Source organism: Eptesicus fuscus, chromosome 17 (assembly GCF_027574615.1).
Source record: "Eptesicus fuscus isolate TK198812 chromosome 17, DD_ASM_mEF_20220401, whole genome shotgun sequence".
In the NCBI taxonomy this organism is placed as follows: Eukaryota; Metazoa; Chordata; class Mammalia; order Chiroptera; family Vespertilionidae; genus Eptesicus; species Eptesicus fuscus.
Genome location: NC_072489.1, coordinates 40,652,006 through 40,676,292, shown reverse-complemented (window position 1 = coordinate 40,676,292; position 24,287 = coordinate 40,652,006). Strand labels below are relative to the sequence as shown.

Sequence of the window (24,287 nt, the reverse complement as noted above, 5' to 3'; positions counted from 1 at the left end):
GAAGCTTGAGGCCTTTTTATTGATAATTCTCCATATACACAGAAGTCCTTTAGTTCCTCTCCAGTGTAATAAAGCACAAGGTACTTAACGCTCATCTCTGAACAGGACAAAGGAGCTGAGGAAGGGGGGACACCAAGGCCTGCCTGGTTCCCCAGGGACTTGCCCCTCACCGGCCTGAAGCAGGCCCCTGTCTTCCCAGCCCAGGCTAGACTGGTTGGCCTGGCGAGAAAGCTGGTCTAGAATGGTCTCTGCCTCCCCAACCTGCCGCCTGGGTCCCTGCTTAGGGTATAGGAACATCTCCACCTCCTATGGGCTCTGAGTCCCAGGACTCCAGGGAAGCATCCTAGGGCCAAAGCCCCCATCCTCAGCCCATTGCCTGTGCCATGTTCCTAGGAACCATGAAATAAATAAATAAATACTTCAGAAAAGCAGGGCAGCTCCAGGGGAAGGAAGGGTGCCTGAGCCCGCTCATGGCTTGGAGACACAAAGCCCCAGAGAGCACATAAATGAATGTGAAACTGAAGGAGAGAGGATGGGGACCCTAAGTGGCCTGTCCCATAACTAAGACTGTTTTGCTGGAGAACAGCCTGGAACCTAGGACCCAGCTCGGCAAGATCGCACACTTCTCAGGCCCCCAAGGGTCAAGGGCTCAGGACCTCTGCTCTGGTCTCACACTACAGGGGGCGAGGTGCTGGGAAGGGGAAATGTAGCTCTGAGCCGGAGGAGGGGTGCCCGAGGCTCTGAGCAGTGGGAGCAGAAGTGATCGGAGTGCCCGGCAACTACCCATCAGGGCTGAGGGCAGCTGTGAGCTGAGATTCTGCACGTCAAGATTTCTGCAAGGTGGGGCTGAGGTCCTCTGAGCTGCTGGGACGCCTACGTTTTGCTCTGATTAATACAAGGACTCTGCCAGGCCCTCTTAGTCACAGCCTCCTCTGGGGGAACTGGGGAACTTCAACCCTGTATCTAGAAACACTTTTGGTCTTATTAGCCTACAAGTGTTGGTGGGCAAATAAGGAGATCCTGGTGCTGGAGGGACATTCATACAGCAGAGTTGGGGCATGGCACTCCCAGGCCTGCGCAGACTCTCGAGGCAAAGGTCTTGGCCCAGTACCCCCCGGGAGGAGGAATCTCTTTTCCCAGTTTCTGATCTCCGGTCTCAGAGTATTCCCAGCTTTGGAGAGCCTCCCTGATCCTCAGAGACCCCAATCGAGACCAGGAATGGCTCTCTTCTGCCCTCTAGCTTATATTCCCTGCCCAGGCCAAAGTCCACTAACAGCTCCGGACAGAGCAAGGCAAACATACCAGACCCTCCGGGGGCTCCTCTCCCCTCTGGCTGACCATCTGCAGGAGTGGGGAACAGCTCCAGAACCCGGCTGGAGACAGCAAGGGCAGAGAAGGGAAGCCTACCGAGCATTCGGGCCACACTAGCCCAGCACACGCCACACAGGGCTAGGGGTAGGGAGAGTGGGGTCTACTGCTGGCCCAGGGACCGGCGCCTGCTTGGATCCTGTCCCCTCTTCTCACTTGTTCAAGGTCTGGTTACACGAAGCACACACAAACACAGTCTCTCTCTGGGCTTCAGGGGCTGAAAAGGAGGAAGAACTTGGTGAGACACTTCCTCATGCCCTTTGGCTCATGACCCCAACTCCCAGAACCACCTCCCCAGCCCCCAAAGCCCCACAGACCACCCACTGCTCAGCCCACACCCTTGCCAACCCAGCTCACTAGCCTGCCCATGGAGACATCTTTTCATGGGAACCAGGGACTTTGGAGGTGACCATGCCAACAGCAGGCCTTTCCCAGGTGTTCTAAGCATTAGAAATTATTTTGCCACCAACTCAACACCTTTAAAAATGTTTTTTAAATAAAGTGCCAGAAGAAAAATTTCCAAGATGTCTTAACAGTAGTTTTCTCTGGGTGGTAAGATTACAGAATTATTTTTCTCTTCCTACTTCTTCTGTATAGTAACTTCCAAAACTTCCAGTATAAGCACATGCTACTTGCATGACCAGAAGGAAAGACAAAAACCCTTGATTCCTCGTTGTATTACAAGGAACTGTGTGAAACAGGCTCCCTTTCTAGAGCATGCATATGCGTTTATCCTACGTGCGGGTGGAGCTCTGCCTTCTGCTCATCTGTATGTTCTGTTTTGTTTACTATGATAATGTACAGCTTTTATAGGAGGAAAAGACATTCTTATTTTATTAGAAGTATTACCAAGGCAATGAGGAAAAGAATGGAATTCAGGATGGTGGTCTCTGGGGAAGGCAGGCGTGGCATTGGAAACCCAGTGGTGTGGCTAACGCTGCTTTAACTTTGAAGTGTTTTAACTTCAAAGAAGCCGTCACAGTCATTCATTATCACCCATCATAATTTTGATAGATCATAATATTCTTTTGCGTTTTTTATTGTTAAAGGTGATGGAGGAGGTGTTACTGCGGGCCAGACCAGGGTCCCAAGTTCCCTTGACCTATCACTGACCCTCACTCCTATCCCACAGGCAGCACCTCTTCAGAGGTGGGACCCAGCCACACCCTCCCACTGCCCTGACCCCCGCCGCCTGCACCACTCACCTGTGGCCCCCATGGAAGACTTGGGCACCTTGAAGGAGCAGCACCGGGAGCAGAAGCTATTTCCACAGTTACTGCAGCTCCGCTGCCAACAAGAGCCAAGGTCGGTATGCGACCCATCCCCAGCCCAGGCCCCTGGAGCCCTCAGCACCCCTCCTGCCCACCCACAGATCCCACCCAAGGAACCTGGGACATCTGTGGACTGGGGAGGTGCCCAGGTGGGGCAGGACTGAGACCCAACAGGGAACCCTCACAGAGACTTACCCTCTTCTTCAGCACTGAGAAGGTGGCCGAGCAGCCAGTACAGCTCCCTGAGAAAGAGGCAGCAGCTCAGCCTTGAACCTCTCAACTCTCACCCGCTCCTGAGTCTTCCAAATGGAGACTCAGGACACCAGCCCAGACTCCTGGCTGGGAGCAGTGAGTAAGGGAGCAAAGTCCAGATCCAGAGACAGAAGGAAGGGACTGACGACTCCAGACTGTACAGAGCTGCCAGTCCCTATACCCTCCTGGGGCTTAGAGGCCCCACCTGCAGGCTCAGCCGAAATAGAGGAGCATCCAGCAGAATCTGCCCCTGGAAACCACCCGAAGCTGACAGGGTCACCACCCTCTCTGTGGTCCAGGGTGGCATTTCTGGAACCCAGTTCCTTCTCTTCCCACAAGCTCAGTACGGACAGAGGGATAAGAAGTAACCCACACTCACTCAACAATCCCGCTATGTGGGTCCCCTGGACACCACAGTACCCCTCACTCTTGTCACAAACCCGTACCCACAATTCTAAGACTTGGGCCCTGTGGCCACGGTGCTCCTCCGTCCCCTGACTGTACCGAAGTTGTTGGTGGGGTACCGCTTGCGGAGCCGCTCTGTGAGCCGCGACACCTTGCTGCGCAGCACTTCATTCTTGCTCAGGAACCCGTTGTCGTGCAGGGCCAGCTCATCCTCTACCGGGCATGGGGCACCCTCATCCTCCTCCTGTAGGAACAGCTCCTTCCAGTCCCGCCCACCTTGTGGCAGGGCTCCAGGGCCTGCATGCAGAGGCACCCAGCACAGCGGACCCCGCGAGGTGTGGTGACTGCGGCCCCTCCCCCTGCCTGGCCCCCGCCCACCTCATCAAGGCTCCTACTTACCAGCACCACCAAGTGGGTCTCCTGCTTCCCGAGGTGCAGGGGAGAAGGAGAAAACAGGGAGAGAGAGAGCAGGAAGGAAGTTGCTATGAGGAGGCCCCCAGCAAAAGGAAACACTCAAGTGTTACTCAGAGTTCTGTCCAAGCAAGTCCCAAAGGGTGACATTGACAGAGGCCCCCATAAAAGGATCCCAGGATCAAATAAGCTTGGGAGGAGCTGTGTCCTGTTTTTCAAACTGGGTGAGATTGATTAAGTGGGTCATTCTTTTAACAGAATAGACAGAACAGGAAAGAAAAGATCCCTTATGATGCATTTGCTAGGAAACTTGTTTCAGTTAAGCTTTATCCATATTATAAACATAAGTATGAACTGGGCCAAGATGTGCGTGTGTTTCTTACTGTGAGTTATAAACAGAAATGCTTGAAAGCACCACCATCCAGATTCAGAGTCTACAATCGTATATGAAAGTCCCAGAGAAATCTTTCCGTGGTTGAAAAGTAAATGGACTGGGCTGATGTAAAAGTGAATGGGCCCGGTGAAAACTCCCAAGACCCCATTTCTTATATCTCAATTTCCCACTTTAAAGAGAAATTATTTCCTACTGTAAGTAAACAATGGCAAAAATGTAACAAAATGGCAGCTGCCACTAGGACTCAGTGACCAGGGAACATGAGGAGTGGTGGGGTGGGGACTGTGTGGGGACAGTCACTCCTCAGCTACACAGGCCACTGCAGACTCAGGGCTACCAAAGCTGCTGAAAAATTAAAAATCCACAGTTTTCAATGAAATCTCCCCATTTTTAAATATTGGCTCAAAAAATATAAGGTTTGCATGCCAAATAAAACACTACAAACTATCAGGTTGAACTACTGTCTTAAAATCGGAAAAACTGTTTAACTTTCTCTGACCTAGAATTGGGCCATGCAACCACTTTCTCCAACCTCCCCCTCCCTGCCCGCCAAAGGGGCATCTTTCAGCTCTCATCCAAGAGTAGCTGGGGACCACAGCAATGCCCTCCCCCAAATCTGCCTTCCCCACATCAAAGGTACCAAGTCCACAGTCTGCAGCTAGTCCCCAGCAGGGCATTCCCAGAGGCTTCCAGAGCCATCCCTGCCCTGGGCAGCCAGGACAGGTCACTAGATCAGCAACAGGACAGGCAGAAGTCAGTGGCCCCCTTTTACCCACTGAGTTTGAGCTCAGAGCAAGTTTCAGCTTCATGCTTGGATATAAGAGAATTTAAGAACCCAGATTTGGGATGTGAGAAGCCACACAGCTCCAGGACCACCCAATTTCTGGCCTGGTCAGTAGAGGGTGCTGGGGAAAAGGGCCACCCACCTCAATCGCATCTTTAAATTCCTCATCAGGCTCCGCCTCCTCGGCCTCCTCCACACTGCCTGGCGTGAGGTCCTGGGAAGAGAGATTTACTGAGAAGGAAAGGAGTCACAGCCCTGGCACCTAAGGCAGGGGCCACCTCCCCTGAGCCAGCACTCGGGTTTCCCAAAACTCCTATTCCTGCCCCAGAGGAAATGGCACAACTGCAAGAAAGAAGGAAGTCATGGGAAAGAGGCGCTCTCTGACCGAGCGGGGACAGGGAGATGGGACCAAGATCAGGGTGGACCGGTGGTGGCTTCAGCACACGGGTTGAGAGCATGGACTCTGGAACCACAGGGCCATCTGAATCTTGGCAACACCACCCTCCAGCAACCACTGTGCCTCAGCCTTCTCCTCTGCAGAGGAAAACAAAATCTCATCCTCAGAAATAGCCTACGCCTCATGGGGTTAATATCTATAGTGTGTGGAACAGCAGAGTAACTACTCAGTCAAGCACAGAGTAGCTATTATTATTACAATTATTACTACCAAGCACTTCAGAGGGGATGAGGCCTAGGGAGAAACAGGAACTACATAGAGGCCAGCCCAGGAGCTATGTGCTATGAACAAGCTGGTAACAGGAAGGTGCTGGAACCTGCCCACAGCAGGCTCTGCCCTGACGGTGGGGGACACTTACCTCCGTGGGTGTGGGCGTAGGCGTGCAGTCTGGCAGAACGCCCTTCCCTCCAGCATCTGGGGATGGTGGGCTCTGGAAGGTACCCTCTTCCTGGCTGGATTTCATCCGCCGCTGCAGACATGCCCTGTACTCAGACACCACTACCCAGGGCAGGAAGAGCGGGATGAGAGGCAGAAACAGGATGAAATGAGTGGTGCTTTGGGGTATCCATTTCTGCTGCTGGCTGCCTCTTCCTCCAGCATCCCACTCTTGCTGCAGGAAAGAGTCACCCTCCTAATTCCAAACAAGTCACCTAACCTAAGCCTCATAAAGAGAAGCATAGATACCACCACCCACCCTATGAGCTTGCTGTAAAGAGATTAAATGTAGTAAGTGCTTGATAAATTAGGGATTCTGTCATTAATTACCCAACCACACCAAGTAAAATAAATATAGCAATCAGCCAAACATATGTAAAGGCCCAAGCGTCTATGACTCAGGGCCTTCAGGCTGCCTCACTGCTTTAGAAGCCAGAGGGCAGACTGGGACTCTGGGATCACACAGAGATGTGGCAGCAACTCCAGGGGGCTGTGTCCCAGAAGTCAGGTGGCAGCAATGGGAAAACATCCCTCCCTTACCTCCCAGAAGCCACCATATCACCCTTTAAGCCGTGATTCACCTGCTTCAGAAAGGCAGAGGGACCCCTACTGTGTAGTAGCCTCCCCTGTGTCCCACCAAACATCTCAGGGAAGCAGAGCCCAGGGGAGCCCGCCTAATTTGGTGCTGCCCCCTTGTGGAAAGAATAGCAAATAGATGATCAGTGATAGAGACAAGCAAGGAGTCCATCTGTCAGGCTCTCCAAAGCTTACCTCGGAAGAACTCCACGTTCCCTAGAAAAAGTGTGCTGTTTAAAAGGGCAAGGACCCAGCACAGCGGCAGCAGATACAGCATGCAAACTGTGGCCAGAAGAGCTCCATAGAACCTGGATTGACAGAGGAACCACAGGATCAGAAATTCTTAAGACCAGAAGGAAACAATTTGGAGCACACCCGCATAGGCCTTGGGCAAGAAACAGCACTGGGCAGTTAATAAACTGACAAGATCTGCTAATCAAACTAGTGGACAATAAAGCAATGTGGAAGGCTTGACAACTACCAACAAGTCACTGGTTGCTAACCATGGATACTGGTGAAGCCGCCGCAAATGGCTCAGGCTGGGGCCATGTATACTGGTCCAATGCTCATCACTCCTCAGGCTCTAGACTCTGAAGTCTAGAATAAGACAAACTTGGCTTTGCATCCAGCTTTGCCATTTCTTGCTTTGTGTCCCTTGGTTTTCTGAGTGTCACTTCCTTCACAGGCAAAGTGGGGATTAAAATAGTGCCTGCCTCCTAGAGTTATTATGAAGAGTAAGACAACATGTGGCAAGTGTTGAGCACAGGGCCTGGCGCAAGGGGAAAACTAAATAACTATTAGTTGTCATTATTATTTATATATAAAGGACCTAAAGAACATTCCTTCCATTTGACCCAGTAGTTCCATCCTTGAATTTATTCTAAGAAATTTTTTTCAAAAGCTAAACCCATACAAATGTTCTACAGGGTTAGTAATAAAAGTAAAACTGGCTAAATGTAGAATAGAATGGTTCCATAAATCATAGCATATTCACCCTCAATATTTATCTGGTATTACAATAATTTCAAAAGTCATATAGCAACAAAGAAAACCATTTATGATATATAATGTAAGTGAAAAAGGAAAAAAAAGGGAATCTCACATACGTTATGAAACTATAGAGTTTCATATGACCAACTCTAGAAGTTGATCTAAACATTGGATCAGCTGCTATATCGGGGTGGGAGGTCACATGGTGAGTGGTTTTTCTATTATTAAAGTATTTTGCCATACACAAAAGCAGTGCATTCCCACCTGCAAGCCTCTCTTCCCCTGAGTTAGGGGCCCTGGGCCCTCAAGGCAGCCGGCTTTGCCTGGGCTCAAGTGACAAATCCCTCCAGGGCAGTGGTGGTGGGAGCAGAGGGGCACTCACTGTGAGGACACGGTGGGGTTCTCCCAGCGCAGCACCCGGTAGGCAGCTTCACAGGTGCCGCACAGGCGGCGCAGGAAGGCCTCCAGCTGGATCAAGCTGCAGACACAGGGGCGTCTATGAGCCGCACGCCCTGCCCCACTCACCCAAGGGGCCTGACAGAGCTCTGGGGCAGCAGAGCCTGGGACTTCACAGGCACAGCTGCTAGGGATGGCCAGTCTCTTCAAACCCGCGGGAGGGGCCGGAGAGCTCAGGAGGACATTCATACATTTCAGTCCCCTTTTTGGAATCCCTGCTGAGGTGGAAATAGGACAAAAGTTCCTGCTCTGGCCTCTTTCTAACTATTGCTATGAGGCCAGTTACTTACCTTTACTTAAGAGGGCTGGGCTGCCGATGTCCTCTATAAAATGAGGAGCGGGGTACCCACCTCACAGATACACTAGAGCTGTGAGGATAAATGACAGGAGGTAGACAGATCAATGTGCCTCCACCTGGTGTGTAAGGCAGACTCACTTGAGAGAGCTTTTTTTAGTGGATGCACCCCAGAAGCAATGAGCACAAGCTTGTACAGTGAGCACCCAGGCCTTGGTTTCTGAAGGGCTCCTGGGAAAAATGGCTGATTCTAGAGCCAGGGCAAGGAAAGGGAAAATATAAGAATTTGAACATCATCTAGTCCCATAAAGTAAGGAAGCACTCAAAAAAGATGGGGGCATATCGAAAGAACACAGAGCCAGTTCAAAAGAGACCCTACTGGCCAAATCTAGGACAATTTGAGATCAAAATCTATAACAGTAATAGATTATAAGCCATTAAATTAAATTTAAAAATCTTGAGTTCATACTGATAATAAGTAAGAATTACAATAGAATGCCAGCTAATAATGACAATTATAAAATCACCTTTGCAATCATCATAGGAATAAACTGGTGAAGGCAAGACTCATCAATGGATTTAAAAGTAGGTAAATATTTGATAAGGAACAAGGTATTTACTTGTGCACCCCCCTCAGATTACTAACTCTAAAGAGTAAAAGGGTCATCTTACCATGGAGAAACCTTAACCAAGGGATCCAAGATACTACCTCCCATAACAAGACAAACTGACATCACGTATCTCCTGACTTGACGCATTGACAATGACACGTCACTTGTCATTTCCTGCCAACAATGCATAATCTGAATCTAGTCATGAGGAACCAGGCAACCCCAAACTGAGGAAAATACTACAAAATAATAAGCTTGTTCTATTAAATAGTGTCAAGGTCTCGAGAAACAAAGGTCTCTGAGGAACTACTACAGGTTATAGGAGACTAAAGGGACATAAAAATTAAATGCAATGTGTGATTCTGGATTGGATCCTGGGTCAGGAGAAATTTATATAAAAGACCTTATTAATACAAGGTCTGATTATGAACTCTGTATTAAATAATAATACTAATGTTAATGTTATCAATGTAAACATCCCTAATTTTGATTACAGGACTGTGGCTACATAAGAGAATGTCCTTGGCCCGACCAGTGCGGCTCAATGGTTGAGCATCAACCTATGAACCAGAAGATCATGGTTCAATTCCCGGTCAGGGCACATGCCTGGGTTGTGGGCTCAATCCCCATTAGGAGGTGTGCAGGAGGCAGCCGATCAATGATTCTCTCTCATTATTGATGTTTGTCCCTCTCTCCCTCTCACTTCCTCTCTCTGAAGCCAATGGAAACGTATTTTTAAAAAAAGAATGTCCTTGTTCTTAGAAAATACACGCTGAAGTATCTGGGTAACAGGCATGATGTTTGCAACTTACTTTCAAATGGTTCAGGAAGAAAAAATAGTGTGAAGAGAGACAGATGAAGCCAATGTGGCAAAATGTTGATAATTATTCTGGGTAAAGGGCACATGAGAGTTCTTTGTATTATTCTTGCAACTCTTCTGTTAGTTTTTGTTTGTTTTGTCTTTTTACTTTCACAATCTCACTTTAATTAGTCATATACGGGCTTACTAACTACAATCTATACCCTAATAAAGATTGGAACTATACATTCCAGTTGACTTCAGGTTAAAATCATTTCAAAGTAAAAGATTTTTTTTAAAAATACCCAGATATTCAAACCCCACTCCAGATAACTCAGATTTTCGGGGGGTGGAGGAGAGGGGCTCTGTTTATAACTGTTTTTTGGCTGCCCAGGGAGGGATGAGAACCCTGCTGTATGTCAAGACAGCCCAGTTCTGGGAGGGCTCACTAAATGGCAGCTGCCACTGAAGTTATATTAATATTATATCCCAGGCTTAAGGTGCTTCTCCAGCAGTACCAGCTCTGTCACATCTAAGAAGTGTCTCCATAGTGCAGTGAACATGACTAATATTTACTGAACGCCTCCTGGGTACTAGACACTCATTTAATCTGCACAACCACCTCTGAGATAAGCCTATTATTATCTCCTTTAACAGATGAAGCACCTGAGGCACAGGAAAGCTGAGCAACCTGCCCAGTGTCGCACAGCAAGTAAATGTAAGAGTTAGGATTTGAACACAGGCTGGGGCTCCTGCATGCACCTGCTAAGTCAAGACCCTAAACTCTCTCCAGTGGAGAGAAAACAAGCTGTGAAACCAGCTGGATCTGGATTCTCATCCCAACTCAGTCCATTTCTGGCTGTGAAAGACCTTTTCCTCATCCATAAGTGAAGGATAATAATAGTAGCTACCTCCCAGAACTATTAAAAAGATGAAAGGAAATGGACCTCTGTGGTTTGCCTAATACAATGCCTGGCACACTCAGTGTGGAGGGAGGTGTTACTGTGACTGTCCCTCACCTCCCTGGCTCCTTCCATACTCACAAGCACTTCACCTCAGCCACAGCCTCGGGGCGAGACAGGCGCACTCTCTGCAGGTCCTCCTGCCTCACGCTATGATACTTCCTCCGCATGAGCTCAGACTCCGGCAGCCGGGCCCGGCAGACCTCCTGCAGGTAGCCCAGAAGGGCGGGCACTGAAATCACCAGGGCACCCACCGAGTACCACGCACCTGTGGGATCAATAATACTGTAGGTAAACAGGTAGCAAGGGTCAGGCGTCTCACCCACCCACATGTCCACATGCTTGCTCCCTCACCTCCTCCAGGGCTCTGCCCAAGAGGCCTTCTCTGATCACTCCAAAGAAAACAGTGTCTCCCCCTCACTCTCCAGCCCCTTGCCCCAGCTTTATTTTACTTCACAGAATGTATCATATGACATATTATAGGTATGGTTGTTGTCTCTTTCACAAATGTATTCTCTTAAGGGCTGGGACTTTGTCTAGTCACTGCGATAGCACCAAACGTATGTTTTTAATATGAAGAAGCCTACGCTAGCATACAGTAGGTGGCTCATGCCTGGAGTCTGGCCACTGGGGCCTCCCGATGACTGACATCCTGACCTTTGGGCCACTGGGGCAGATTGGAAACCTTCCCTTTAACTTTTAGGGTATCCCAGACCACTGTGGACTGAAAAATGGTAAAGCTGAGAGAAAATCCAAAGGAACTCTGGTACCCTGGAGGCAGGCTAACAGAGCACGCGCTGGGCACAGAGTAAATGCTCACTAAATATCTGTCACATGAACTAATTTACTTTGGAAATACGTTCGGAAAAACCTAACAGCCTGGGAATGCTATCTGAGTTCAATCAGGCAAAGAGCCCCACTGAGAAGCAATAGGAGGCCTTATGTGAAATGGGTTTATTTTCAGCCCACTGAGTCCATCTCCCCATGGAAAACCAAGGAGACACTTGAGAAATGTGGGTTCAACAGAAGAAGGAATACATGAGTCAAGGACCCAGCTCCTCAGAACAATCTGTCCCAGGTCCTTCGCTCATTTCCCCTGAGGGTTCAGCTGTTTTGTTGTTTTGGGGTTTTTGTTTTTGTTTTTGCAGCCATCTGCCAGTTTCAACAAGAAAAAGGGCTGGGTCACAGCACACCTTGTCATAACAGTTCCCCGGGAGACATCACTACCCAGGACCCATACTGCCACCCACCTGTCCACACACCTACCTCAAAGGCATCACACTAGACTCCTTACTGGTGGTGACTGTCCAGCAACCCCTGCTGGGCTCATTTGCTGAGCCACAGAAAACCAACAGATGTGGCAAAAATCCTCCTCAGCTTACCTTTCTGTCCCCTCACCCCATATCATGCCCCAAATGACCCGGAATCAGCTTGGAGGCCAAAATGGAAAAAAGCATTCAGTCAAGAAGGAAACGATAATAATAATGACACAGAAGACTCCCTGGCCTGCAGGGAATATAATCCATGTCCCCCAGTGGATACCTAAAACCGTGGATAGTACTGAATCCTACATAAACTGTTTTTTTCTATACATACATATCTATGATAACGTTTAATTTATAAATTAGGCAATTTCACAGACAGAAGATTTGTTCGTCCTGTAGAGCTTATCAACCTCAGGATATTTTATTTCCTTAAGTCAAGAACTTACACCTTTTCACTTACAGGAGGTACTTTACAGCTTCTCTCTGGCATATCGAAACTGCCAGCATCACTACTCTTGTGCTTTGGAGCCTTTATTTAGTTAAAAAAGTGTTACTTGAACACAAGCACTGCAGTACCATGACAGTGAATCTGATAACTAAGAGGTCTGCTAAGTGACAGGTAGCAGCATATACAGAGTGGATACACTGGACAAAGGGGTGATTCCCATCCCGGAGGGACAGAGAGATTCCATCAGGCTTCTCAGACTGGCACTCAATTTAAAACTTATAAATTGCTTATTTCTGGAATTTTCCATTTAATATTTCTTAAAGCAAATGCTAGCACACAGTAGGTTGACAGTGGACAACGGAAACCATAGAAAGCACAACCGTGGATAAGGGCAGCCTACTGTCATGTATTGGCCGCTTACTGTGTGTCAGGCACCGAGCTAAGTGTTACACATAGATCCTCTCATTCCCTACAACTACCCTCTGAGGAAAGCACTGTTATCATCCTCCCTTTAGATCTGAGGAAAATTAGGTGTTAGGGCACACCCCCAGCCCAGCCCGGATTCCAGCCCAGAATGTGTCTCTCCAGAACCTGTGTTCTGACAGCACGCAGACACAGAGGAAGGCCAACTCCAGGGCAAGACCAGTGGCTCGTTCACATGGGGCGGCTTTTCAAAATTCCTCCCCACACTCATCCACACACAAAAACCCGGCCCCTGGAAGCAATTCTTACCCTCATTCAAGGTGAGGAACAAGACGTTGAGGCCCAGGCAGGTCAGCAAGGAACACAAAGGCGTCTGCCACCTACAACACAGAGAATTCTAGTCACTAAAGACCGGCCAGGCGCTCCTCCAGGTGGAAAGGGGGGATGAGGCAGCACAGGTGAGTCACTAAAACCAGGAGCAAGAGGAGGGGGCCTGAGCTCAGGGTGTCGCGGAGAAATGGAAACTGGGTCTCACTTGGACAGGGACCGGGAGAGGAGTTAGTCACATATTAGGCCCTGGGGTGAGATATCGTCTTTGAACTAGAAGACTGGTAGCACTTTCTCCAAGGAAGAGGAAACATTCGTAACATTAACTACTAAGAAACCTAGTGAAGAGGGCACTTTCCCATTCTAAGAGTGCATTCCCTTGGCTGGAGCTGAAAGATGCCTCACTGGAGCACAGCAGAGCAGACCAGCACAGAACAGAGCCGGAGCGGAGCGGAGCGGACCGGACCAGCACAGGGCAAAGCAGACCCACACGAGCGGAGCAGAGCAAACCATCAAGGAGCAGGCAGAGCTGTCTAGCCAGAGAGGAGCCTGGCCCCAAGGCCGCCTCACAGCCTGCTGTTTTCATAGCCAGTGCTGGGTTACAATCAATCGAGCTGTTTTGCACTGAATAAAGTTTCCTTCTTCATGAACCCCAAATTGGAGATTCATGTTAGCATTGAATTGATGCCAACAACCATTTGTTGACAGTTGTTTGTGCACATTCACCCAACCCCTGGGGCACTCAAAAAAAAAAAGGAAAGAAAACTAGTTAATACCAATTAACCTGTGTTTTGAAAGGTTCTATGGTTCTATTCTTTTTAAAAGGTGACAATGACAAACATTCTTTAAAATTTTCCTTTATTTTTATTGGGATATAATTTACATATAGCATTCTTTTTTACAGTTTCATAGAACATATATTCACTGCACAAGATTCATCTAATACAGAAATCAAGAGAAGAAAATATGAAGGATTTCTTTGACCCCATTTGTAACTTTCTCTTATTTCTGCAATTTTTAGTTTATTTTATATATATGTTATTTCAAAAAGAGGAAAATATCTTAATGTATTAAAAAATGGAGACAAAACTAGGGTGTAGCATTCTCAGCAAACATGCCCTAAATAAACAGGAACAGATGGAAGCAGAGACTCAACTCCCACAATCACCATCTAATGGCAAAGCAGAAACCTCCAATCAGGGAAGAAAGACCAGAGACTCAGGCTGCTGAAGACAAGCAAACACTGCTGGCTTAGTCCCTGATAAAAGACATTTATAGGGAAAAAGGAGCATAATGTAGCAATGAAGCTCTGACACCTATAGTCTAAAGAGCAGCATCAGCCAGGCCGGCATGACTCAGTAGTTGAGCGTCAAACTATGAACCAAGAGGTCGAAGTTTGATTCCCTCTCAGGGCAGGCCAGGAATCCCCAATGGGGGGTGCAGGAGGCAGCCGATCAATGATTCTCTCTCAACATTGACGTTTCTCTCTCTCTATCTCTTCTTTCCTCTCCAAAATCAATAAAAATATATTTTTTTAAAAAATAAAGATGCCCTAACCGGTTTGGCTCAGTGAATAGAGCGTCGGCCTGCGGACTGAAGGGTCCCAGGTTCGATTCCGGTCAAGGGCATGTACCTTGGTTGTGGGCACATCCCCAGTGGGGGGTGTGCAGGAGGCAGCTGATCGATGTTTCTGACTCTCTATCCCTCTCCCTTCCTCTCTGTAAAAAATCAATAAAATATATTTTTAAAAAAATAAAATAAAGAGCAGCATCAGCATGTTTAAGGTCATCCATCAGAGGAGAAAAACAAATAGAAAAATAAACAGGTAAGTTGCAGACAAGCAATATATTCAGAACTTAAATGTTTTTGGGGGGTTTTTTTGCTCTAATTTGGGTATTTCAGAGTTACTAAATGAAGTTAGCTAATATAGGTGCTGCTTTTATTTCTTAACAGTTATAGCAAGGAAATTAATACCTCTCTCTGCCTGTTTCTTAAAATTCAAAACATTCCAACTGTACCACCCTAATGAGGCCTCCAAACCATTTAGTGGCAGCTACCAGGGTAAAAGCAGATTAAAAGCCAGGTCTAAGGCCAACCCCATTTCAGAAATAAAAGCATCACACAGCCACTGAAGTCACTTTCATTTTAAAGCCTCTTCCACTCTATCTGTCTTCACTGACACTTTGGACCATTGGGACCTACCTACTGGAGTCACTGGTCCCAGAGGAGAGACTTTTTAAAACTCTACTGCAGCTCTCGGCTTCAAACCTAACAGCCACAGCTCAAGATTAGGTCCCTCTTCAAAATCAAATCCTCTTTACTAAGAAAAGAACAATCAGACACACAAACTAATCTGACAGCCTTTCACAGAGCAGAGCTGTCTCCCAGTGGCGCAGAGACAAGCTGCTGAGGGCATGTTAGGCCTGATGCTTCTTCTCCATCCAGCTTTAATCAATCACACACACACACACACACACACTTGATTTCAGAGAGGAAGGGAGAGGGAGAGAGAGAGAGAAACATCAATGATGAGAATCACTGATTGGCTGCCTCCTGGGGATCGAGCCAGCAACCCAGGCATGTGCCATTGACCAAAACTGAACCTGGAACCCTTTAGTCTGCAGGCCTACGCTCTATCCACTGAGCCAGACCAGCTAGGGCCACATGCTCAGATTTCTCATTTCATAAAGGAGAAACTTCGCCAAAACCGGTTTGGCTCAGTGGATAGAGCATCAGCCTGTGGACTGAAAGGTCCCAGGTTCGATTCCGGTCAAGGGCATGTACCTTGGTTGCGGGCACATCCCCGGTAGGGGGTGTGCAGGAGGCAGCTGGTCGATGTTTCTCTCTCATCGATGTTTCTGGCTCTCTGTCCCTCTCCCTTCCTCTCTGTAAAAAATCAATAAAATATATTTTTTAAAAAAAGGAGAAACTTCTAATACATTAGTGTTAAGAACACTAACAGACCAGAGGCAGAAAAGGAGAAGGGCCAAAAAAGGGCAAAACACACACACACATATATACATATGTACATATATCTACACTCATACATGCATACACCCACACACATAGTAGAAAACACCAGAGAGCACAGCTCCATGCTCTCCAGAGCCCACCCTCTCCCCTAGGGAAGACGGAAGTTCATTTCAGATAGTTGGTCATGGTGGGATTATAAAATGAGCCCCTCCTCATACTATCTCACTATCCCTTTCACCAGGAGTACAGTGATCTAACAGTAGAGAACACTGTCCTGGAACATTGACTAGCTCATCTCCAGAGATAATGCCATAAATTAAATGGGTTCTGGGAAGAATAAGAAAAATGAGGGCCTTGGTACAAAAGTTAAAAATAAATCTTCCACTATTTCCACACTGAGGTAAGAATGATTGCTCAACAGCACACTTAGAGAGGTTAACCCAACTCAACTCACTCTGCCTCCTACCTGTCTCTTGAACATCTTAGAGGGTTAAAGGTCCTTTATGAGAATCTGATAAAAATTAGAAGCTTCTCCCTAGAAATACACACATGCCCACATACAATTTTTCATTCAGTTTCAGGAGCTTCATATGCCCCTAAAGCCCATTTCACAGGCTCCAGAGTAAGAATGCATGCTGTTTATGTACTCCCACTGAGATGCAATATTAAGAACACAGGAGCTTTGTAAAAACAATTTTTTTTAAATTTAAATCTAATCCTTTCCATCTACCTTGCAGTTTGCACCATGAGGAAGCAACCAGACATATCTGTGTAGGAAGTTCCCCAGAAGAGTGAGCCAAGTCTCTCCAGCAAGTTAGTGTCATAAAAGAAGATTGAGAAAAACAAGAGACATAGTAACCACAGAGAATGTATAGTCTGGACTAGAACATGATTTGGTCAAAAAAATTGTAAATGACATCCTTGGAACAACTGAGGAAATCTGAATAAGAATTGGGTATAGGAAGATATCATAGAATTATTGTTAATTTTGTTAGCTATGATGTTACTTTGGTTATGAAAAAAAAGTTCTTATTTAGAGACAAACAGAAGTATTTAGAGAGTGAAATGGCACATAGCTGTAATTTAAAATACATTTATGCCTGGTCGGTATGGCTCAGTGGTTGAACATTGACCTATGAAACAGGTAACGGTTCGATTCCTGGTCAGGTCACATGCTCAGGTTTCAGGCTCAATCCCCAGTAGGGGGTGTGCAGGAGGCAGCCAATCAATGATTCTCTCTCATCATTAATGTTTCTATCTCTCCCTCTCCCTTCCTCTCTCTAAAATCAATAAAAAACATATTTTTTAAAAATGAAAATTAAAAAAATGAAATATTTCTTATAAAATGAGCTGAAAGGAGTAAAAGACAATTATATAGGATGAAAGTGAAAGCAGAATAGAAAGAAAAAAATTGAGATCTATAATCCTAAAGGATTAGGGAAAATGATACCTGCTTATTCATAGGTATTTGTATTTCTTTAACTTAGGATCAAAATTATATTCTAATTTTATTATTAACTAAGCTATTATTGGAGGGGGGAAAGCCTACTTTAGATATAGAAGGCCCAATATTCAAGGTTAGCTCACAATCCTAAGGTATGAGCTTATTCAACCACAAAGAACAAACCCTAGTGAAAGGCCAGATGGTTCCCAGTGCCTGCCTCTCCTGGGCTGGGCCTGAGACAGAGTGGGCCTGGAATAAGCCCAAAGGCCCAATGGACCTTCACTAGGGCAGAAAGGACAGCCCAGCCACTGCCTAAATGGCCAGCACAACTACAGAGCAAGAAGACAGGAAGCCCAGCAGGTCAGAGCAACTCTACGAAGTCTGTACCTGAGCAAGTACCGGACACCATCACCTGCGTCCTTCAGGGGTTCCAGGTAGATCTCCAGCCTCTTGTAGGACAGAACCAAGTTGAAAAGATCAAACGTCGGGGACTTGGCAGGGGACTTGGCAGGGGCAGGTGGAGACTCCAGAGGAGCCTCGGGCATCACGCTGGGGCTGGCCTCGGGCCCACACCCCTCACGCTCAGATGACTGCATCCTGTAACCATAATAATTCCTGACATTTGCATCACACGTCCAATGCCCCACACACTTCTACCTGCATTACTTCCTGTACTGCCTACAACCAACCTGTGACTATAGGTGGAATGTCCATTTCACAAAGGGAAAAACTAACGTTCAGGAAGGTGAAATGAATTTCGCAGATATAAACTCCGGCTCTTCTGACTCTCCCTCTAATGCCCTTCGTCCCACTGACCCATCAAGAGTATAAACCGTCAAGACCAAGCTGAAGGGAGGCAGCCTGGGGTCTCAAGAGGACTGATGTCCTGAAACATGTTTCTCCCACTATGGACCCGGTTCGTTCCTTCTCCTCCTTCGGGTACTTAGCCTAAATATCACCTCCTCGCTCTGAGAAGTCTTTGCCAACACATCCAGTGCGGACTTGGGAGGCCCTCCCCAGTGCTCCCAGAAAGTTACGTACTCGCTCTAACAGCACTTAGCACACCAAAGTAACACTCCCCGCCGTCTTCCCAGGCTGCCCTTCTTAACTTTAAGCTCCACCAGGTCAAGGACTGTGTCTTTCATTCACCACTGCTTCTGCTCACAGTGGGCAAATGAGTGAATGAACTGCCCACCCTCACGTCCCCAATGCTTTCCTCTGGGCCTCCCCATTCTCTTAACCCTTCCCTCTCCCTTCCGTTCTCAACTCTTCTGGATCATCCCTGCCCATTACCTCCCCTTTCCCTCCCTCGGACCCAAGCAGCAGCCATCACCTCCTGAAACGCCCAATCTCCCTTCTCTGATGAGGAGAGCCGCAGGAAACGCTCACCCTCTTTCCTAATTTCAAAGTCCTACCCAAACGCTAAGCAGAAAACAAGGGGGCGGGACCTCGGCGCACAGCAACGTAAACCCATCCCAGGCAATGGGCTGCAATCTAACGGCGGGGGTAGGGGTGACCCAGGGGCCACGGGGGCCCGAAATCCCCGCAGGCCGAGATGGGACGGAAGGACCCAGGGCGGGCGCGAGGTAGGAGTCCAGGAGGTCAGCGCCGGCAGCGGCCTGGACCACGACGTCTGCAGCCCTAAGAGCCAGACGGGGCCCCGCGGCCCAGACCAAGGGAGGCCACGCCCAAGGTCGCTGGTACAGCAGGTGGCGGCCCCCAACTCCGCACCACCGGCGAAAGCAAGGGAGTGGGGAGCGGGTGGCACCTCACCTACTCGGTCGCTGGGTGGGTTCAGGGAGGGGCGGGGACGGCCAAGGGGCACTGATAGGGCCGCTGGGCCCCGTAGCGTTCCCTCAGGCCCTCCCCACCCCAACAGCGCGCCTCTCTCCAATGCCACTCTGAAGTCGCAGGTCCGAGAACCTCCTCCGCCTCCCCCGCCGCCGCCGCCGCTTCCTCGCTGCGCCGTGCGGCGGCGTGCCCGTGACGTCATCGCGCTCGCCCCGCCTCCGGTCCGCTCCCGGGTTTTGGCTCCGCCCATTCCAGCCAGGTGAACGCTCCCGTCAGCACTGCGCCTGCGCGCTTTCCCTCCCGAGCCCCGCCCTGGCTTCACTCTGCCCCTGCGCGGCATCCCTTCGCCACATCCTGCGAATCCCTGGGAGCAGGCGCTTCGGAGCCCTGCCCCTCGCCTCCTCTGCTTTGCTCTGAAAGATTCTGACAGGGAACAGTGGGAAAGAAGATAAACTGAAGCGTTTACGTCTGCATCCTCCTCCCCAACTTTGGCACTTAACTCCCCTCCTCGGGACCCTGAGCCCACGAAAGGCAGAAACCTGTGTGCCGTGTAAGCCTAGCAGAAAATACAATTCCGTTCAGTGTTTCCTGAGCAGCTACTGTGTATAGGTGCTAGCGCAAGCCTTTTCCAACTCAATCCACTTCTCTGGTTGTCCAGTCAATCGCCCTTAAAGCACACACCAGATGGCTTTGCATCCTATATAATAAAAGGGTAATGTGCAAATTGACCCTAATGGTGGGATGACAGGTGGCTATGATGCGCACTGACCACCAGAGGGCAGATGCTCAACGTAGGAGCTGCCCCCTGGTGGTCAGTGTGCTTTCACAGGGGGAGCACCACTCAGCCAGAAGCTGGCTCATGGCTGGGCAGCTCAGCGGTGGTGGCGGGAGCCTCTCCCACCTCCACAGCAGCACTAAGGATGTCCTTTGGGGAGCCCGCCTAAGCCATTAGTCGGACATCCCCTGAGAGTTCCCAGGCTGCCAGAGGGATGTCTGACTGCCACCTTAGGCCCAATCCCCCCAGGGAGCAGGCCTAAGCTGGCAGGTGGACATCCCCCGAGGGATCCTGGACTGTGAGAGGGTGCAGGCCGAGCTGAGGGACTCCCCCAAATGCACGAATTTTCATGCACCAGGCCTCTAGTTAATAACAGTAATAATAATGCTAGCACCTGGCTGGTGTGGCTCAATGGTTGAGCTTCGGCCCATTAGCCAGGTCACAGTTGGATTCTGGTCAGGGCACCTTCCTGGGTTGAGGGTTAGATCCCCAGTAGGGGGCGTGCAGGAGGCAACCCATGGATGAAGTTTCTCTCTCCCTTCCTCTCTCTAAATTCAATAAAAAATATATATTTTTTAAAAGTTAAAAAAAATATATGTTAGCACTTACTGAGGATTTACCAGCCACCAGGCACTGGACTAAGCTCTCTATAGGCAATATCTTAGGTAGTCCTCCCCCAACAACCCTATTAGGGTTATGGTCATTTTCAGTTGAGGAATCTGAGACATATTAAGAAACTTCCATCAATGTCACTCAGCCAACATGCAACTGGACGCTTGATTTGAACCTCATGTGTCAACGGACTCTGGTGCACCCAATCATACCACCACCATTCTTAGTTTTAATTTACTGGCCTCATCCCCTGCTACTCCCCTTCAAGAGTCTCTTAACTTAAGCCAGTGATGGGCAACCTTTTGAGCTTGGTGTGTCAAAATTCGCCAAAAAACTGAGCATAACTCGGGTAGTGTGTCACTTTGAGGAAAAAACTAACTCCAAGACTCTAGTCGCAAATGTTTCATCCTCAGGAGCAGCAAATGTTTCATCCTCGGCATGCGGCCGCGTGTCAGTGCTGACACGCGTGTCATAGGTTCGCCATCACTGACTTAAGCCAATTGAACCCCTCCATTGCTTGGGCATTGCCTTGCTTGTGCTGTGAGCTTGCGGAGGAATGCCCTTTCCCCACTCCAGCTTTGGTCCAAATCCAATCTATTTATCTAAGCAGGAGTCAAATGTCGGTTTTCCTTCCCTGATTGCCCCAGGTGGAAGCAATCATTTCCCCTTCAAACAGCCAGAATGTAGACAGATAGAATCCCACATACAGTAGTTCCAGTTTATGGGGAGTGGGTTGGGGGGGGTGGAATACGTTCCAAGACCTCCAGAGGATGCCGAAACTCCAGCATAGTACCAAGCCCTATATACTGAGTAGCCAGATTATTATGATCTCTGAACGCATAATAATCTGGCCACTCAGTGTATATCCTATATAATAAAAGGCTAATATGCAAATTGTCCCCTCGACCAGGAGTTTGACCAGCAGGCAGGCCAGCCAACCACCCATGTCCCCTCCCCCTGGCCAGGCTGGCTGGACCCCACCCATGCACAAATTCATGCACCGGGCCTCTAATACACACACACACACACACACACACACACACACACACTGAGTGGCCAGATTATTATGTGTTCAGAGATCATAATAATCTGGCCACTCAGTGTATACTATGTTTTCTCCAAACATGCCTATCTATGGTAAACTTTAATTCATAAATTAGGCACAGTAAGAGATTAATAATAATAACTAATAATAAAATAGGACAATTATAACAATACTCAGTATCACTACTTTTGCATTCTGAGGCCATTATTGGGTAAAATAAGTATTATTTGAACACAAGCACTGTTATACCACAACAGCTGATTGATAACCAAGACAGCTAAGTGGCTAATGGGCCAGCAACATATGCAGTGTGGATATACTGGACAAAGGTATGAGTCACATACCTGGCAGGACAGAGCAAAACAGCACAAGATTTCATCACACTGCTTGGAATAGCACATAATTTAAAACTTATGAATTGCTTACTTCTGTAATTTTCCATTTAATGTTTTTGGACCAGGGTAAGTGAAACAGTGGAAAATAAAATGGCAGATAAGGGGGCATACTGTATACCACTAACTATATTCAGAAATACCCCTACTTGTTAAGGGAATGTGCTTGGCTCTGTGGCCAGCCCAGGCTTGTCTGCGGGACTCTGCCTCTTTAGGATGAGTTTACAGGAAGTATAAAAGAAGAATTTTTTCTTCAATATCTTAACTACCTGAAATCTCACCATTAGCAATTTACTCCCAAGGTAAATTTCAGTTACTCCTCCTTGGATCTGCCTGGGCCATTGGCCTCAAGTTGTCGGTGGCAAGTAGTATTATTGGTTCTCTCTTCTGGCAACTACATAATTGAGGGATATTGTTCAAGAACTCTTAGATATTGTTTGGGGGGAGTCATTGGAAAATACAAGAAGCCTCTAAGGACCAGAAAGGGACAACAGTCGTGGCCAACATCAAGGAAGAAAGGCTTCCCCTGGTAATTAGAGATGGGTCAGCTGTACTCCGCTTTCTGAGGTCTGACTCTGATGTCTTCTAATCAGGTTCTCTTCGTGCTTTCTTTCTCTTCTCCAGCATTCTGAGTCTTCATTCTTTGCCTCAAATCCTGGTGCCACTGATGCTTTCCCCAGGTGGAAGAAACCCAGGGAGAAAATAAAATAGTAAAAGAGGATAATACCTTAAATTGACATTTTTGAGATGTTAGTCTTTGCCTTTTTAAGTGATGGTATGTACGGCCACATAATTGACTCATAAACCTCACTGTGGCCCTTGGAGAAATTCCAGAAGGACATGCTGGGTAGAACAAGTTAGAAAAATAGGAATGGGAAGAGAAAGGAATGTCTAAACACACCTTCCTCCACCAGATGTCTCCCTCTCCCACTATTACTCTGACCTTGGCGCTTCAGAAGCGTCTCTAAACTTCAAGACCCTGGCTGTGGTCTCTCCTGCCACCATCTCACAGTGCAGGCATACCACTGTGCTTCACTTTATTGCACTTCACAGATGTTGCTTTTTTTTCTTTCTTTCTTCTTCCTTTTTTTTTTTTTTTAACAAACTGAAAGCAAGACCCTCCCTCCACCAGCAAAATGATTACAACTTGCTTTATTGTGGTGGTTTGGAACTGAACATGAAATATCTCCGAGGTATGCCTGTATACCAGATCTTTTCATGCTTCTAGCTGTATAAGTTGCCTCTTGCTGCACACACACAAAAAAAATGTTCAAAAGTTAGTGGCTTAAAACAATAATAAAAATATATTATCTCACATTGGGTTTTGGCTTTGGGGTAGTTTGGGTCAGGAAATCGCGAGCAGTTTGGTGGGCAGTTTTGGCCCAGGGGCTTTCAGGCGGTTGCGGTCTGTCATCTGAAGGCTGGATAGCGTGGGAGGCCTGGCTTCCATGATGGCTTCCTCACCTGGCAGGCGAGTCGATGCTGGTACTCCCGTGCTGACCAGCTGGCAGGAGGTTTCCGTTCCTCTCCAGCTAAGACTCTCCAGAAGACATCTTCCGTGTCCTCATGACATGGCAGTTGATTTCCCCCTAGTGAGAGATCCAAGAGGATGCAAGGCAGGCAGCCACAAGGTCTTCTATGAAATACCCTCAGAAGTCACGCTGTCATTTTCACAGTATCCAGTTGGTTTCATGAGTGAGGACCGGTCACTGTCCCAATGCACAATGGGTGGGTTATGCAAGAGCATGACTACCGGGAGGTGAGAACAGCTGGGGCCATGCTGCAGGCCATCTCGGATGCTGGCGACTTACAATACCCTCCACCCGACTTCCTCCCCCTCCCTCTTAGTATCCAGCTGAATGTCATGGCCTTTGTGAAGCCTACCCCAAACAAGTCCTCATTCCATCCCCTGTGTTTACAGAGAACCATGTTCCACCTCTATTAAACACCTACCACCTTGCATTTTTTTTAAAAAAATACTTTTTTATTGATTTCAGAGAGGAAGGGAGAGGGAGTGAGAGATAGAAACATCCAGGATGAGAGAGAACCATTGATTGGCTGCCTTCTGCACACCCCACACTGGAGATGGAACCTGCACCCCAGGCATGTGCCCTGACCGGGAATTGAACTGTGACCTCCTGGTTCATAGGTCAACACTCAACCACTGAGCCACGCCGGGTGAGCTCGCCTTGCATTTTAATCTACTTCTTGAATGCGATTGTTTCCCCGATTGTGCTCTAGGTTCCAAGACTTGACATCTTGGCAGCCCCAGTTTCTGCCAAGTATAGAGTCTTGGAACAGTGGCTACTCAGTGAATGCTTGCTTT

General features: G+C 48.0%; 1 protein-coding gene across 3 annotated transcripts; it reads right to left on the bottom strand.

Moving 5' to 3' along the window:
* ZFYVE27 (zinc finger FYVE-type containing 27) lies at window positions 1-19,320 on the bottom strand. Of its 3 annotated transcripts, none has more exons than XM_008144146.3 (13): window positions 19,120-19,320; window positions 17,734-17,943; window positions 12,912-12,982; window positions 10,548-10,734; window positions 7,726-7,821; window positions 6,549-6,661; window positions 5,701-5,840; window positions 5,028-5,099; window positions 3,696-3,716; window positions 3,396-3,540; window positions 2,835-2,881; window positions 2,574-2,655; window positions 1-1,585 (listed from the first exon to the last, which is right to left on the bottom strand). In XM_008144146.3, exons 2-13 carry the CDS (start codon window positions 17,940-17,942, stop codon window positions 1,521-1,523), a joined length of 1,248 nt encoding a protein of 415 aa, XP_008142368.1. In that variant the 5' UTR covers window position 17,943; window positions 19,120-19,320; the 3' UTR covers window positions 1-1,520. The 3 variants fall into 3 exon arrangements, with proteins under 3 accessions (XP_008142368.1, XP_054584826.1, XP_008142369.1); XM_054728851.1 differs by having other exon boundaries at window positions 19,124-19,320; XM_008144147.3 differs by lacking the exon at window positions 3,696-3,716.
* Window positions 19,321-24,287: the final 4,967 nt, after the last annotated feature.